At 37.5% G+C, this 15,848-nt stretch overlaps 1 protein-coding gene across 7 annotated transcripts in view; it reads left to right on the top strand.

The window, feature by feature from the left end:
* Window positions 1-15,848, top strand: part of PTPRM (protein tyrosine phosphatase receptor type M) — a 472,021-nt gene that overhangs the window by 371,151 nt on the left and 85,022 nt on the right. For 3 of the 7 annotated variants that reach the window (XM_065629988.1, XM_065629982.1, XM_065629984.1), the window contains 4 exons: window positions 1,825-1,976; window positions 4,509-4,583; window positions 4,810-4,836; window positions 9,693-9,880. In XM_065629988.1, coding sequence (XP_065486060.1) covers window positions 1,825-1,976; window positions 4,509-4,583; window positions 4,810-4,836; window positions 9,693-9,880 — 442 coding nt within the window. The remainder of the gene's footprint in view (window positions 1-1,824; window positions 1,977-4,508; window positions 4,584-4,809; window positions 4,837-9,692; window positions 9,881-15,848) is intronic. The other 4 variants (XM_065629983.1, XM_065629985.1, XM_065629986.1 and 1 more) reach the window with 2 other exon arrangements.

Below are 15,848 nucleotides of genomic sequence, written 5' to 3'. Positions count from 1 at the left end.
ATGAATCAATGTCACTATAATGCTGCCCAGGTCAATTATCCTAGTAATTTTTCTTTAAACGCTGTGATGGAAGAGTTGTTACCTGCTCACCAGTATATTGTTCACATGCAAGAGTTCTTGGAGAAAGGGCTGAGCTTATGTGACTGACAGTGATTGATGGTTTTGTGTATAAAGAGAGTATTCACAGGTCCACTGGTGCGCAAGGGAAGGCCAATGTATACTGCCTTTTCCTGGCTTTAGTGAGTATGCAGTGTCGTGAAGAAAAGCTGCTTCTGCATGCCTTCCTGAAGCAATGACCCAATACCACCTACACTTACTATTACTGCCTAAAGCAAGTCTAAAGCAAGACTTTAGTTTCAAAGGCCTTTCAAGCTTTAGTCATGGACTAAGATACTGCTGAGCTTGGTACTATATTGGTACAGAACACAACCGTAGCTCCTGCCCAAATGGCTTGTTATCTAGGCGTAAGATAAGAGACAACAGGTAGATAGGAGCATAGGTAGACTGAAAACTCCTCCCATGCAAAATGAGAGGAGACAAACATGTGCTTGCTTGAAAATCTAGTGGAGGCTGGTATAAAATTTTTGTCCGTGGTGGGAATAATTTTTTCATACTGAACGAGAGTTAGCAAAGAGAAAGGATTTGAGAGTTAGCACAAGCTGGTTATGCCTGGTGCACTAGGCCTCTAGAAGTGGAAGGAAACATAGCTGAGATAATAAGCTCCTGTAAGTTCCAATTGAAGATATCTAAATGGTCTTTCTGGCAGACGGATATGAGCTGGCTCATTATGTTTTCCACAGAGGAAAAGTCGTTGAATGAACAGAGTCTGTGGAGCAGTTATTCCTGTGTAAAACCCATACCTTGCAGATACTGTAGAGAAGGAATCTGGAAAATTTAAATGAAGGTTGTAGGCAAGAACTTGGAGAAAGGCTTGGTCTAAGACAGAGTCACAGGCTGGGGAAACAGGCCAAATGGTCATGAGATCCACTATCATCGGGATCACGAAAGTCTCATAGAGCTTGACGGAAAAATCAAGAGTTTGGGACATGTTATTTTGTGATGGTAGCTAAGCAGAACTCTGGGGGAGACAGAGATTTCAGTTTAGATAGAAATAGATAGACCTGGAAAAAAGAAGTGTATACATCCAAAGCAGTTCTATAGCTTAATGAATCAATATTATAGTATCAGAATCAAGATCTTGTGTCAGACAGACCACTCCTGCTGAGAAGCAACTATGAATAACTCTTGTGACTAATTCTCTTGAAATCAAGAGTGACAGAAAATAGTCTTTAGGAATGCAAGTCCATTTAAAATGTCACTAGCTTGTACAAAGTGTGTTAAGAGATCAAAAATATACTACAAAGTATGATGTAAACCAGTTAGCTGTATTATATGGTGTCTTAATGAAACAGCTCCAGACAGTTCTACACATGTGAAGTGAAAATTGTTACTGATCCATCAGTTCCAGTGAAATCTTCTTTCCTCTCATTTTTATTTATGTATTTAAACAGATGTAGCCTCTGATACAGTAGCTCACATCACCTCTGCAACTGACTAGTCCTCTTTAATTCAGTGGTGGTCCCTAAGAATTAAGGTGCTGTTCACCATAAGTCAGGGCATTGCCGATTATCCCTTGATTACCAGATGCTGTTGAAAGACTTGAGTGTGAAATCAATTTAAGTTTACAGAAATGCAGGAATAATTGTAAATATGTTACCTAATAATGTGGTTACAAACTACAATACTGATCTAGTCTAGATGAAGACTATCTCTGCTCACTGAGTTGGTTTTTTTCTATTTTTTTCTTATCCTTCATTTCTTAAGAAAATTGGCTAAAAAGCGGAAAGAGACATTGAGTAGTACACGGCAGGAAATGACAGTGATGGTGAATTCAATGGATAAAAGCTACACCGAGCAAGGCACCAACTGTGATGAAGCTTTCTCTTTCATGGACACGCACAATCTAAATGGGAGATGTAAGTTTTTTCGTTTCTTTTATTTTCTTTTTTTTTTTTTTTTTGGAAGTTCGAAGAAAGGTGTAAACGGTTTTTAAAATATTCCTCATTACTTAGTCATGGAAAATCCGTGGGACCCAGAGTTTCCCACTGTGCAGCACATTACAGTGTTTATTCGAATAAGCAAGACAGTCAGACATCAAGAATAGACTTCTTTAAAAATAATAAGGATAATTGAGCTTTTTTCTGTCCATCCTTTTCTTCTGCAAAAGAGCAAAGACATTACTGAAACAGCTGTAGTTTTACCTTTCTCCAATCTCTATTATGTTAAAAATTTTATATCCCTTATGCTTTCCTAAGTCCTTCAAATGCTCCTCCTGCTCATTTTTTTTTTCTGGTAGGCAAAATTTATTTTTGAATATCAAAACTTAATGGTGATCTGATTGTCTTATTATTTCCAGTTCTAGATGATGCTCTTTCTGTTGCTTGTACAAAGGAAGAACTCAGTGGAATTATCTGTTCTGCAATTTCATAAGAGATTCTCTTATATCCTGGATCTTCTTGGATCTACTCTGAAAATAATTAAAACTTGGGATATAAAATTTCCTGTATTAGAATTTTAGTCAAGGACTCACTCCTGTCTGGGAGCTAGCACTAAGCAAAGACCAGGAAAAACAGTAGTTTTTGATAACTGCTAAAAAGAATGAAAAAAGAATGTTCAAAAAACATTCTTGTTTTTTGTAGTTCTTAAGCAACCTCAGGTTTTTTTCTTGTATACCAGTGTTTTCTAACATCTTCAGAATTTGTCAAAGATCAAATTTTGTTTCAAGTACTAACAGTATGTGAGGCCCAACTCCTACTCTCTAATAATATGCTTAAGAACTTATCTTTGATGAGCTCAATTGTACAAACACTCTCTGAGGTTTATACAGTGAGACTTCTCTCAGCAGCATTAGGCTCAGAATTTGCAATATTAATTTGCATTCGAGTTACTTCTGGAATTGCTTTGAAATAAATCTTCCAAAATCTGACTCGCCTTTCTGGTGAGAATATACCATTGCAATTTATGAGATTGCTTACTTCTCTGAAGAGATCAAGAAGTTTGACTTCATTTTCCGTCATCATGATTTAGTTTTCCAGTGGCGTTACTGAATGGTCACAACAACCAAAGAAACAGCAATGAGTTCCTGGGACTAAATCCTCTTTATGTAAACCACCTTAAACCAATTCGAAATAGTTGGCATAGCAATTGTTTTGTAACACTTGACATCTAGAACCTCTAATTAGACTTGCTATAAGAAATGTGGTCACTAGAAGAAGCGGTCTGATAGGCTTTAGGAATAATCTTGGTGTAAGGCCTTGTACTCAAGAGATTTAGAACATTCCCATTTCCTATGAAAGTTTGTTATCTTTGCTGCTTTCTGTGTCTAGCCAGTTTTATTAGTTGCAGCAGCCCTGACCTCAAATAATCTCTGCATCCATACCCAAAAGGAGTACCACTCTGTTCTTTACATCCAATGATTCAGGAGTCATAATCAAAGCAAGCAGTCTCAGATACAGGATAAGTGATAACTGCCAGCATTATTTAAGCCAGTTTTCAGATAGTTCCATCATAACAAGGGCTGACAACTGTGTGACCTAGAAGATCAACCTAAAAGAAGGTGGATGAAAGCCAGCAGGAGAAATCTCACTCCTTCCCATCCAGTAGGACCCCATCTTCTTCAATTCTACTTTTGTTTCACAAATTCCTATTAGTCTGCCTATAGGTATCCAGAATGTGCTTACGTTCGCTGATCTAACTGCATGTGAGCTGTGTAGACAAGCAACTACGACTGAATTTGCAATGAGCTTTGCTTAACAGCTTTTCATGACTCTTTGGCTGAACATCCTGTGAAACATTGTCTTTAACTCCTACCTGTTGAACGTATCTGTGCTTACAATGGTAATTCACATGATCTTTGTATGCTAGGGAACTAACTGAACTTCATTTGTTGCATGGGGCTTTCCCATAGGTTTTACAAATGGTTAAATGATCAAATACCAGTGCGAGCATTGGTCTGTGTATCACTCCCTGAAAACCATTGTTAAACAAAGACTATTATTCAGGGTATAATAGTATCTGTGTACACATTATCCACCTGTCTGAACAAATCAAAATAAAGGAGAGGAAGAAATGAACTATAGGAGCAAATTTGCATACTGTATTTACAGTATGATTAAGTAAACTTACTAATGATCGAAGCTTCTGTCAAAAACACCTGTTATCATTGTGATGTCTTTATTCAAGCATCAGTATTCAGTCTAATCTTGTGATTTCAGAAGTATATTTGTCATCACCAATCAAAATGCTTTCTCTGATGATATTAATTTTTAGAGAATGGATCAAATTCAGTGAGCTATTTTACTCACTAGACACACCTGGTTTTCTTTAGGTCCTGATTCCAGTGCAACAAACACGACATGACAGACTCCAAGTGAATCATGCTGTATCACTCAGCTTAAATAGCCACCTTTCACTTCGCTGTCTCTAACTGGCTTTGTTTCTCTTTGCAGCTGTATCTTCACCATCTTCATTTACAATGAAAACTAACACATTGAGCACAACAGTGCCTAATTCTTATTACCCAGGTAACTGATTTTTTCTTGGTTTCCACCCTGTATAGACCTCTTCCTAATAAAAGCATATATAATTATGTTGTTATATTTCTTGCCATAGAAATGTAATGCATATATAAGCAACACACTGGTTGCTTACAGTAGCTTTCTGAAAGAAAACTCGGGAACATTTATCAATCATTTACTGTTCTCTCTCTTTTTACCTTTTCTGCATTGACCTGCTTATGATGTATGACAGATCCATTTGTGCCAACTGCAATTTTAGGTGAGAACATTTCCCTTTATCAAAGTTTATTGCTAAAGAAATTTAGAAAGTCGTAGTTCTCAGAGTACAAACAATAGTATGCAAAAAGCTGGAGTTTAATGCTCAGGGAAGGGGTGGCAGGCTTGGCTACCCTGAGAATGCTAAGGACAGTTATCAGGCTTGATTACTACTGTCATAGTGCAAGTCAGGGGAGAAAAGAGAGAAATAATTTTAACAAGTGGATTTGTGAGGAAATGTTTATGCATGTATTTGGAGTGACACAAAAGAATTTGATTATCGCAGCAATTGAAATAGTTTCCCTCATTTTTTTTCCGTTTTATCTCAGAGCTGAAGATGTCACTTCTAAAACGTAACATTTTTTCCTAATTAGACTATTCATGATACAGAAAATCAGGCAAAATACAGTTTTGGCCATCCACCAGCCATCATTTCTTCTCACAATACCGCTCAGTTTCTGACATGCTTGTCAAAGTGAAGTTTTAGAGATGTGGTATTTTGAACAGCAAAATGATAACATGACACTTAGAATATATAGTTTATTATGCATCAGGTGTCACAGGAAGGAAATAAAACAGTAAAACTATAGGTTAAAAACATACAGTTAAGATTTAAAGCATTTCCAGTGGGTATTTAGGGAAACCTGCTATTGTCCGATGTGAAAAAGAGGGAGGTTTCTGCACAGTGATAGAACAATAAGCATGAGGCACTATTGCGTTTTCAATGCATAAGTAACTCTAACCACTTTGTGGCTTGTACTCATTTAAACCTCCTTCCCATACTAACTTTTAACTAAATGGAGATTTATTTTTTAATAGGAAGTCAATATATAACAGCACACAGTAGCAAGAATTCAAACGCCAGTTTTAAGCCCATATATTTACTCTTTTTACATTAATTTATATTTTTACAAGTATTTTTTTTCTCTTTTTTCTTCAAATCACTGTAAAAAATATAACATCCCTTAACTGCTTCCTGCCCTTAAACTGTCGGTTAAACAGGCTTAAGTAAAAGTAGAGTGAAGCATATAAGAAGCAGAAGTTTAGGAAGATGATCTTGAAAATTTGTTATTGTGAAAGAATATTTAGCACAGTGCATTTCAGTGTGATAACCTGGAGAAGGAACTTGTGCGTTTTTATACATTATGTAAATCTGGAAGAAGGTAGCGGTAGTGACTGTAACAATGTAATAATCTGCATGCAAATGAAATTTGCAGTGCCTTTTAACTGCCTGAGATGTTAGATTTTTTGGTATGCTTTAGCATTCATTCAACGCTTCATCCAGTAGATGTTCTTTCTGACCTTGTGGGTGGGCAAGGAGAAAAGTATTATTATCAGGAGAAAAACTTTAAGATTTCCTATGTGGATTATTAAGTTTTAGTTAATGATTTCTCTGATTTTTCTTTTTTGTTTTTTGTGATCATTTGCTATACGGTAGTGATGGTAAAATTATTTGTTAGCTTTTTTTTTCCACAAGAAATAATCTATAAGTAAGTAATTCAGATATCAGACACACACTGGGGAAAAAAAAATTCTTTGCTTTTACTAAGTCTGTAAAATCTTGAATTAGTTAGGTATGTATTTTATGGTTTACTACAACAACCTGCACTTACTCATCTCAGAAAATCTTCCCATTATTTCACTGTGGAAAATGAATATTTTTGTAACCTTACATGTTAAAAAATAAGTGCCCTTTTGTGAGTGGTGTTGCATTCAGACCAGGCCTCTCTCCCAAAATGTGTTTATGACTATCTGTGTAGGACTAGTGTTTTATCTGAGGTAAATCAGATTAGCTATGCTTGAGTCAGTAGACAAATATAGCCATTAACAAAAAAAAATTCTGCGTTTTAATTGCAACTAATACCTGCTCTTGCTGTCTTCCAATGTCCAAAGAAGTTGTATTAGACCACAGGGTCAAGCCTGTAGTTAGAACTAAAGGAACATTTCACTGTGACCTCCCAGGAAGGGCAGAGATCTGGTGAGTGGTTTAGTTTTCAAAATCTGCTAGAAAGGCCACAACACACCATTTCCAAATTTATGTACAGAAAGAACTTTGGACTATTCATGCAAATTAAGAACTTTGTAGCTAGTTGGATTTAAAAAAAAAAAGAAAGACTGATAATTAGTGGTGAACTCTTCAAATGATGCAAAGGCAACAGTCTGACTTTTCAGTTTCAGATACGAGGAAATTTTCTTACATTTGAAGGAAAACTTTCATGCTTCGCCTAATAACCTAAATGAAAGCCCAGTAAAACCAAGTGAAAGCCCCATGAGTGTAGGTCATATTTGTCTAGTATCAGCAATGTGCGTATTTCTGAAATTGGAGAAAGAAAAGAGTCTCAGCTCAGAAAAGATACTGTGCTGGGTTTCCAGATACCTTCCATGCTATGAGCTCATATAACTAGTAAATAAATTGAAAAGTATAAGTGTTTTACAGCTCTGTGGGAAAGAGTAAGGGGAGAGTAGAATAACTGCAGCTGTGGGAGTATTTAAGGTGGACAAACTCCACACTGCCTCTGGAGGAGCAAAACCTTTGAAAAACAGTGGACTGTTATGCCTGAAATGCTTATGCCACAGTGCTGAAAGGCAAAGCAAAAAACTATAATATATGTGGTTCCTAATGTACCATATAAACGAAGGATTGAAAGTACTTTATTTAAAACAACTGAAAAGATCACTCCCAAAGAGAGAAAAATAGTACTAATGCAGCTATGAGAGATAAAGAAATGGAGAGAGTAAAATTAGTCTAAAACAAAGGAGCTCACAAGAAAGAGATTCATAAGGATTGAATTGCTGCTTTCATGGCACAAGACACTGCTATCTGATAACTTTGCCTTTATCCTAGTTACTAATAGGCTGTGTTACAAGGAATTCTGCAGTTTGCAAAAAAAAAAAGGAAAAAAGAAATAAATTTTTTCTAACCTGTTTCTAAAATTGAAATAAGCCACCCAAAAAATCATGATCAACTTCCTACACTTTTTTTGTCTTTTGTGTCTTAGCCACCTTGTAGTTTTCAGGTGCCATTTCAACAGCAACATACTGTACCTACACTTGTATACCACGCTTCATGCCATGCATCCCAAGGTGCTTTGCGGCACAATTTTATCACACATTAGACAAAAATTGTCAAATTTTATGACTAAGAGATTAATCCCTTTCCTCTGCAGGTTAGCAAACTGACAGGAAAAGTAGTGAAATGCCCATACTCATACCCTTACATTTTTCCCTGTTATTTTTGATTTAGGCTGAAATGCACTGTTCATATTGACTGTATGCATACTGAGGACCAGACTTCATGTGTCTTTGTATCAGCATGAACTGAGACAACCTAAAATCATTCTTGAAATATGAATCATTGAACTTTATGGCCTTAACATCAATTTTCAGTGATATAAGACCAGGATCTCAGAATCCAGAATGTGGGACCTTTTCATCCAGAGTATTGGTGGAACTTTCTGCTATAATAATCTAGTTATGAATGTGGAAATATTAATGTAATGCTTCCCTTTCATGCAACATATTTTACAAAGTAATATTTTTTAATAAAGGTACTATTTTTATAAACCACTTGCTATGTTTAGTGTGCAGCCAATGAAGAGCAGTTTGAATAAGTCAAAGCACCAAATTTACGATTTCACTTAAAAATGAAAAACTCTGTGAGATATGTAAAATTATTATTTGGGTAAACAGAAAATTTATTTATGGTGATACTTGGACCATAGAATTTGGGTTGGGTTTTTTTTTTCTCTTGTCAAGTCTGAACAAATTTTTAAATTCCATCTAAACAGGAAGAAAGTCATATTGCTTCCGTAGGTAGTGTAGACTTTCACATCTGTCTGTTTACTAAGTGTAAGTTTTGATCTCAGTTGCATCTCTGTGTAGTGACTCACAGTAAGATACCTTGGTTTCAGTAAATTTAGTTAATACTGTGAAATTGAGATCAAAATCTGACTCACTTAGGAAATCACTTTGTAAAGACTACATTACAAACATAAAATTACCTGTAATAATTAATGTAGTACTGTTGCTTATGCCCTGTTTCCTTTTTCTTCTCCTCTTTTTTTCTCCTGATATGTATCTTCTTAAAAGTGCCAATCAATGGTAAGTTGCCCATTTGCCCCATGGAGGAGATGTGGATGGTTGGGAGAGTATGTGTCTCATAAAAATTTTAACCAGCCCACTGGGTTCTCCTGTTTGTTGGCTTGCATGTCAGTTGACATAAAACATTCCATGCCTGATGTGATGGCTCATGATATACTGTGGTCCTAAAGCATGTTCAGCAGCCAGTCAAGACATTTTTCCTAATCAGATGATCCTTTGCATTTGTCCTCTCATAGTTTGTCTCCAAATGTTGTATCAGATCTACATTTCCATTGCAGTCCTAGCTTGATGAAACCATAAGCCATTTTGTGCATCTTTTTATTTTGCTCACTCCAAACATTTGCTCTAAATTTACACTGTAAAATATAGCACTTCAGTAATCTAAGAAGAATACAAGTCCAATTTCATTACATGGGGCTTGTTGAAGTTTCAGAATGAAACTTCTATGCAGTTTAGAACCAAACGCCTAATTTAAAACTTGTTTGTTATCAGCTAGTGATATTTAAAACAATATTAGAGTTCGGACTGCTCTGCAATGCTTTCATTGTAGAACCATGGACTTTGCCTCATCCCAATCAGTCGTGCAATTTCCCTGCGGAAACTGTTCCATGGATTTACTGTTCTTCTGGTGTAGCCTTCACAGATAGAATCAATACTGATGGTGTCAGATTTCTGCCAGTCCTCTAGAAATCTGTGTAATTTATATTTCTATTAATAAGTTAAAATGAGCCAGTACGTGATGAGATACTCTTTTTCTAGATGAAACCCATACGATGGTCAGTGACACGAGCAGCCTGGTCCAATCCCACACCTACAAGAAGCGAGATCCAGTGGATGTGCCCTACCAGACTGGACAGCTTCATCCAGCCATCCGTGTAGCTGACTTGCTACAGCACATCACCCAAATGAAATGTGCAGAAGGCTATGGATTCAAAGAGGAGTATGAAGTAAGTGTCCGTACTCATGATCTACTGGTTATGTCTTCTGCGCTGTTGGCTTTATCTGTACCACAGAACAGGAAAAATAATACTCAACCAAGTAAGCCAGCTGCTGTGTGAGGAGGCTGCCCAGGGAAGTGGTGGAGGTGTTTAAAAGGCATTTAGACGAGGTTCTTAAGGACATGGTTTAGTGCTAGAGTTAGGTTATGGTTGGACTCGGTGATCCCGAGGGTCTCTTCCAACCGAAATGATTCTGTGATTATATGATTCTATGAATGGAAAGGATCATCTCTGCAGTGGGTGTATTTTCTGATTGCAACCAGCCAGGGTGAGGAGTGAGACATAAAAATCTTTCTTGGAAATCTCTGCCTAATTCTAATTGCACAAAAAAATAGGTCCACTAGTGTTCTCCCAGAACTTGTGATATTTTTATTTTACTGTTGAAGAATATAGCCTTTTTCCAAAGCTCTACATCACAGACTGTTTAATCACAGTTGCGCTGTAACACAATATTAGCTTTGAAATCAAATTCTACAAGCAGTTTTTCTTGGAATAAAAGCATTCCTCAAGGAGAGGAAGTGCACAAATCTTCAGAGAGGCCCATAGGGCTGTAAAATTTATTCTGTGGTGTCTGAACCATTTCCCACTAGCTAGAGGCTACCTCTAATCCTCATTATTTTTCATATGAATTTATAATCTGTATTTTTTCCTTATTTTGATTCAACTGCTGTTTCTTCATTTCATACTAGATTGACCTGTTCCTCCCTGATGTCATCTTAGTTTTAAATGTCATGACCACAACATCCTGGCAGATGCTATAGGAACACACCACATTGCACTGCAGATCCTGTGTTCCTTGTGTGACGAGTTTGCTTGCTAAGTGAAAAAAAGCAAAATACAAGCAGAACTTGCACTCGCCCAAAATTAAGAGCAATATTATGCCTGGCTTCAAAAGCTTAGTCTTGCTGAAGAGTCTCAAAATGCACCACTCCTCATCCAAGTCATGTATTTGAATGAACAGAGACTTATCAACCTGGGTTCCTTTTCTAATGTGAGGGTGGATTTGAGACCATTTAAAATCTGCTAGGTCAAATATGTTAATTGTTAGGGCATAAAATTGAAAGCCCTTTGTCCACTTTTCTTTGCCTTTTAGCTCAGATTTTAAGGAGTTTATTCTTGTGAATCATTCTCACATACAGAAATACTCTAATATGGGTTGATAAGATGCCTACTGTGAATAGAGTTTCCCACAAGATCACAATTCAGTAGGTTTGAACCCAAAATACGAGTAGCAGAAATACATTCACAGAGAAAAAAATACATAAGATTGATTGGCAGAGTTGGACTATAAATTGTCAAAATTGTCATAGGAGTGTATGAGAATTTGTGACATAATCTTATGCCATGAGATGCATGGCATAAGAACTAGTAGGGTCTGATCTGTAGGGAGATCTGAAGCTGTCACCACTGAAATACTCTGTTAACTCTTAATACATTGTATGGACTATAATCCAAGATGATGTGATTAGGTTTTTTTAAAAAAATGTTCCCTGCCATGTGGTCTGGGAAGCAAATAATGATCACTCCCAGCCCACCCCTCCATTACAAGGAGCAAGCTAAACCTGACAGAGACTGTATCTGCCTCTGTATGTTGTAGCATCCATTGAGGAAGCTGCACAGTTAAAGAACCTCCACAAATTTCACTGCATCTCCAACCCAGGACACAGTCCTGAATTTTCTTTCTTTGGAAACTAGAATGTGAGAAATCAGAGGAACAGGTGTAAGTGGGTCTTCCTGTGATGCAACTCTGACGTAGCCAGTGAGAAGCAGAATGATACAGATTCAATTTTAAGTCTGTCTTCTCAAAGTAGAATCCAGGAAAAAAAATAAATAAAAGATGCTTTTTCATTCTTTCGTCTGACAGAAAGAGAGGGAGGAGGACAACCAGCAAAAGTCGTTTAAATTACTTCCACCTTGTAGGGCAAGCAACAATTTCTCTTTTGGGCATGCACAAGTGTGCACTGCCCTAGAAGCTCAGTATACCATGCTTAAGTTTTAAAGGTTGTAACTAATGTATTCACTTTTGCAGGTCCTTAAGTATGACAAAAATAATTACTAGTACATTGCTGAGTTTTTACAAGTGTGCGTACTCCTTTTATTTTACAAGACGTGGTGGGTTTTTCCAAGTTTGCGCTTTGTCGTGCCAACTCCGTGTTGTAACAATTGCTTAAATATGTAATTGTTTAAACTGCTATTTGTAGTATTAGATTTTCAAAGCCCGTGCTTCGGGCCACTTCCAAAGTCACTGATGACATTTTTTCCCCTAAAATGTAGAAAACAATTCATTCCCAGAAGGAACTAATCACTTGTCAACTTTCATTTGTGTAGCTGACTTAAACAAGTTTGTTCCTGTGAGTTTTTTTATGCCACTGTTATTTAAAAATGATAGAATTGAAAATTCTTGTCTTTGGAAAAGATTTGCTCATCAGCCAAAACCTTTTATACCAGCATAAAGCCTAGAGGAAAGTTACAATTAATTTATTAAAAAAAAAGAAGACTGTAAAATGGAATTTATAATGCAACCAATGACATGGCTTTTTAACTACAGTGGATCAAATGATGCTGCTGAGAAACAGTTTCCAGGAAAATTGCTTAATTTTGAGCTTACCAAGCTGATGAATGGCATCCCATTACAGCCAGTAGGTCTAGTCGTGACTAATGCTGGTAGATGCAATACATTAGGGTGCAGTTTATTAGTAGTCACAGCAAAGGGGGACTTACAATACTGCAGCTGCATCTGAAACAGTCTTTATATATGGAAATTGTGTATAATCAGAAGGAACCATAACTAACCATATCTTTGAGGGGTTTTTTCCATTGGGCTACCACAGTATTGCTACTTTTCCTCCATGTGCAATGAAAAACTGCCCAATATATTTTAGTACTGCTAAGACTGCGAATCTCTTTGTTTATGCTCCTGTCAGATTGATACTGTCCTCTTTACAAGGCTGAACTAGATAGCGAAAGAATTTTTTTCCTTATAAATTATCAGAAGGATAACTGTCCAAATGAAAAGGAAGAAGTATTTTGGCAGGGGATTTGTTTTGAAAGAAGTCTCATGGATGATTTTTGCTCTAACAAGACAGCAGGATTATATAGGCTCACCAGGGAAAAAGTTTGATTCAGGAGAAATTCACACAGGATTCACTCTGAAAATAAATCTGTTGAACTGAACAGAAAGTAAAGTAGCACATTACCTGTTAGCAGCACTTCAGAGGAGCGCAAGGATACAGATCACTTACCATCATGCATAGTTTTAAGTGCTTTACAATAAAACTTAATAATTAGGGCCACTGTTCTTGGTAATTAAGACTATAGTTCACGATCTGAGCACACCCATGTAGTTGTACATCCTCTTGGCTTCATGCACGAGTTTTTGGAGTAACATAAATGACACAAAGGATAAAGGTTGAAAAATTGACTTTAAGCGATGGCAAGCTGGTAGTTAGTCACTCACTGCTCAACTCTGCATTAGGATTACCCACTTGAAACACTGAGTATCTTTCACTCCCAATATACAGAGGCCTGCGGGAACACCATCCTTTGCAGGATTGTGCCCTTTTGTTCTGCTTCTGTGAGGAGCTGAGATACTTTGGCTCTCATCACTGAAAAGGCTTTGGTTGGGTATCAGCAAGGACTAGCCGGGCCTCTGGGCAACCTGATCTAGTTGAAGATGTCCCTGCTCCTTGCACAGGGGTTGGACTAGATGACCTTTGAAGGTCTCTTCCAACCCAAACTGTTCTGTGATTCTATGACACATCATACAGCCCGGCCCTGTTCCTGCGATGGCACGTGCAAAGGCTCTTGTTCCCTACAGCGGGATCAGGCCCTGGCTCCTGGATGTAGTGGTGCAGCTTCTGATTTTGTCTCTCACTGTGCCTGTAGAACGAGAGCAAATACAGACGTGTTCTTAGCAGCACATGGGTAACAGGCTCACTGCCCGTCTTCCCATGTGTGTCTCAGGCATGGAAGTACCGTGGGTACCTGTCTGTAAGATGTGGACTCAAACGCAGACCTTCGTTTGTGGCCTAGCGGAGTGTGAATGATTGGAAGGGATTGCACAGAAATCCTTAAACCGAGGGAAATTTCCACACAGCTAGTCGTCAGTAGAACTTTTAAAATCCTTTCTATCCCCTGCCAGACCCTTAAGAAAGGAGAGATTTTGGCTTGTTGCCAGCAATGTTAGGCTGACAGGAAAACATTGCCCGATTTCACATGCACCCCTGTGCTAACCGTGGGTTGTTTAAGCTGCTCCCCAATTCTACAGCATGAGAGAGATTTTACTGATCATAAAGGAGGTTCATTGCTTATCTCCTTTCTGCATTACAGAAACAAAATAAATGGAAAAGAGGGGTGAAAGTGGTCTCTACAATTCATTACATTCTTCTCCTTACACCTGCGACCTTTTGGTTTTAGACTCTAGTTTCACAGTGCTTTACACTGTACCCTTTCACAAGGACATGTATATGTCAAAAGGCCATAAAGACATAGATGCAAAGAAAAGACTTCATCTCCTTCCTGAACAGACTGGGCTGCTGGAGGCCAGCATAGCTTGGCATAGCTAGGGCAGAAACAGAAATATTCATCAAAATATCATCATTTTAAATAAGATGTATTTTTTTTACCCTATTTTTGGATCAGCAAAAATTGATGCCTGTTCATTGTAAATTAGTTCTTTGCCAAATTAACGTTAGTTGACATAAGACAGTTTCAAATGGATTTCAGAGTGTCCACACAGGAGCTTGGACTGGTTTAACGGAATTGATTTTAAAACACACCTTTAATTAAACCAGTGCAACTTCTTGTAGATAAAGCCTTGCAAAATCAATTTTGCATTATGTTCCATGACAGGGAGTTCTAAGCTTCCATTATCTCAAAACCAGAGGTTCCTTTGAAAAGCCAGGATTTACAAAGGGTATCCTGCTAAGATCAGCCTCACTTACTGTCACTAACAGGACTGTGTCAATAACAGAGTTGAAAAAAAAGGTGCCTTCATGTAGCTTTAAGGCCTTTTCACCCACCGTCTCTCTCCTCTGCCCTCTCCTCCCCTCTGTCACACACATCCTTTCTCAAGGTTTTGTGGCAATTAATTGTTTCAGTCAGGAAATTATTTTATACTAATAACATTAAACCAATACTATTCCTAATGCAGTGAAGTTATATCCTGTCAAGATAAACTGTACTGATTATGCCCCCTTTATGCTTTGTGGTCTCCACTCTGAGGAGCTCCAGCAATGTAACTGTATTAATCTCTAAATCATCGCAGTTAAATAGATGGATACCTATGAGGATACAGGCTCAGAGGGCCTGTCAAGGTCAGGAATACGAAATACATTATCTAATGTATGTTAAACAATTCATTTTGGTTTAGCAGTTCTTACCACCTATTATAGATGGGTAGAAGTATTTTAAAATAGGTTATCTGGTCATGGTCACTGTTCAGTTATACCTTGGGGGATTGTGGTCAAAGGTGGTCATAAAAAAATGGATAATTTCAAGAGGATTTGGAAATGAGTGTTGAGAATAATTGAGGGTATGAAAGAAATCTTACCTTCATAGCAATATAATAATTGAAATGGAACTTCAGAAGATAAGCAGGGAAATGTGCTGATAGTCAATAAAAACAAAGTTTTTCACTCAGTGTACTCAGTGTACTACTGGACAGTATCTGGGGTGAATAGAAAACGGTATTAAGAAACGAAATAGGAAAAAAACCTCTCTAAAACCAGCAGAAATACAGATCATTGTTTTGGGGGGCAGAATGAAATTTTTCATGGAGGACGTTTACCCCATAGGTGCCCACTTGAGGTTTTGTTTTTTCCAGACCACTGCTAGATAAATGTCTGACCTAGGACAGAAGTCTGATATAGTTTCCATTTTTTGCTGTCAAGCAAAGACATAACAGACTAGAATCCTG

The sequence above is a fragment of the Caloenas nicobarica genome, chromosome 2 (assembly GCF_036013445.1).
Source record: "Caloenas nicobarica isolate bCalNic1 chromosome 2, bCalNic1.hap1, whole genome shotgun sequence".
NCBI lineage: Eukaryota > Metazoa > Chordata > Aves > Columbiformes > Columbidae > Caloenas > Caloenas nicobarica.
Note: the sequence above shows the minus strand (reverse complement) of the source record. Positions and strands in the feature narration are given on the sequence as shown.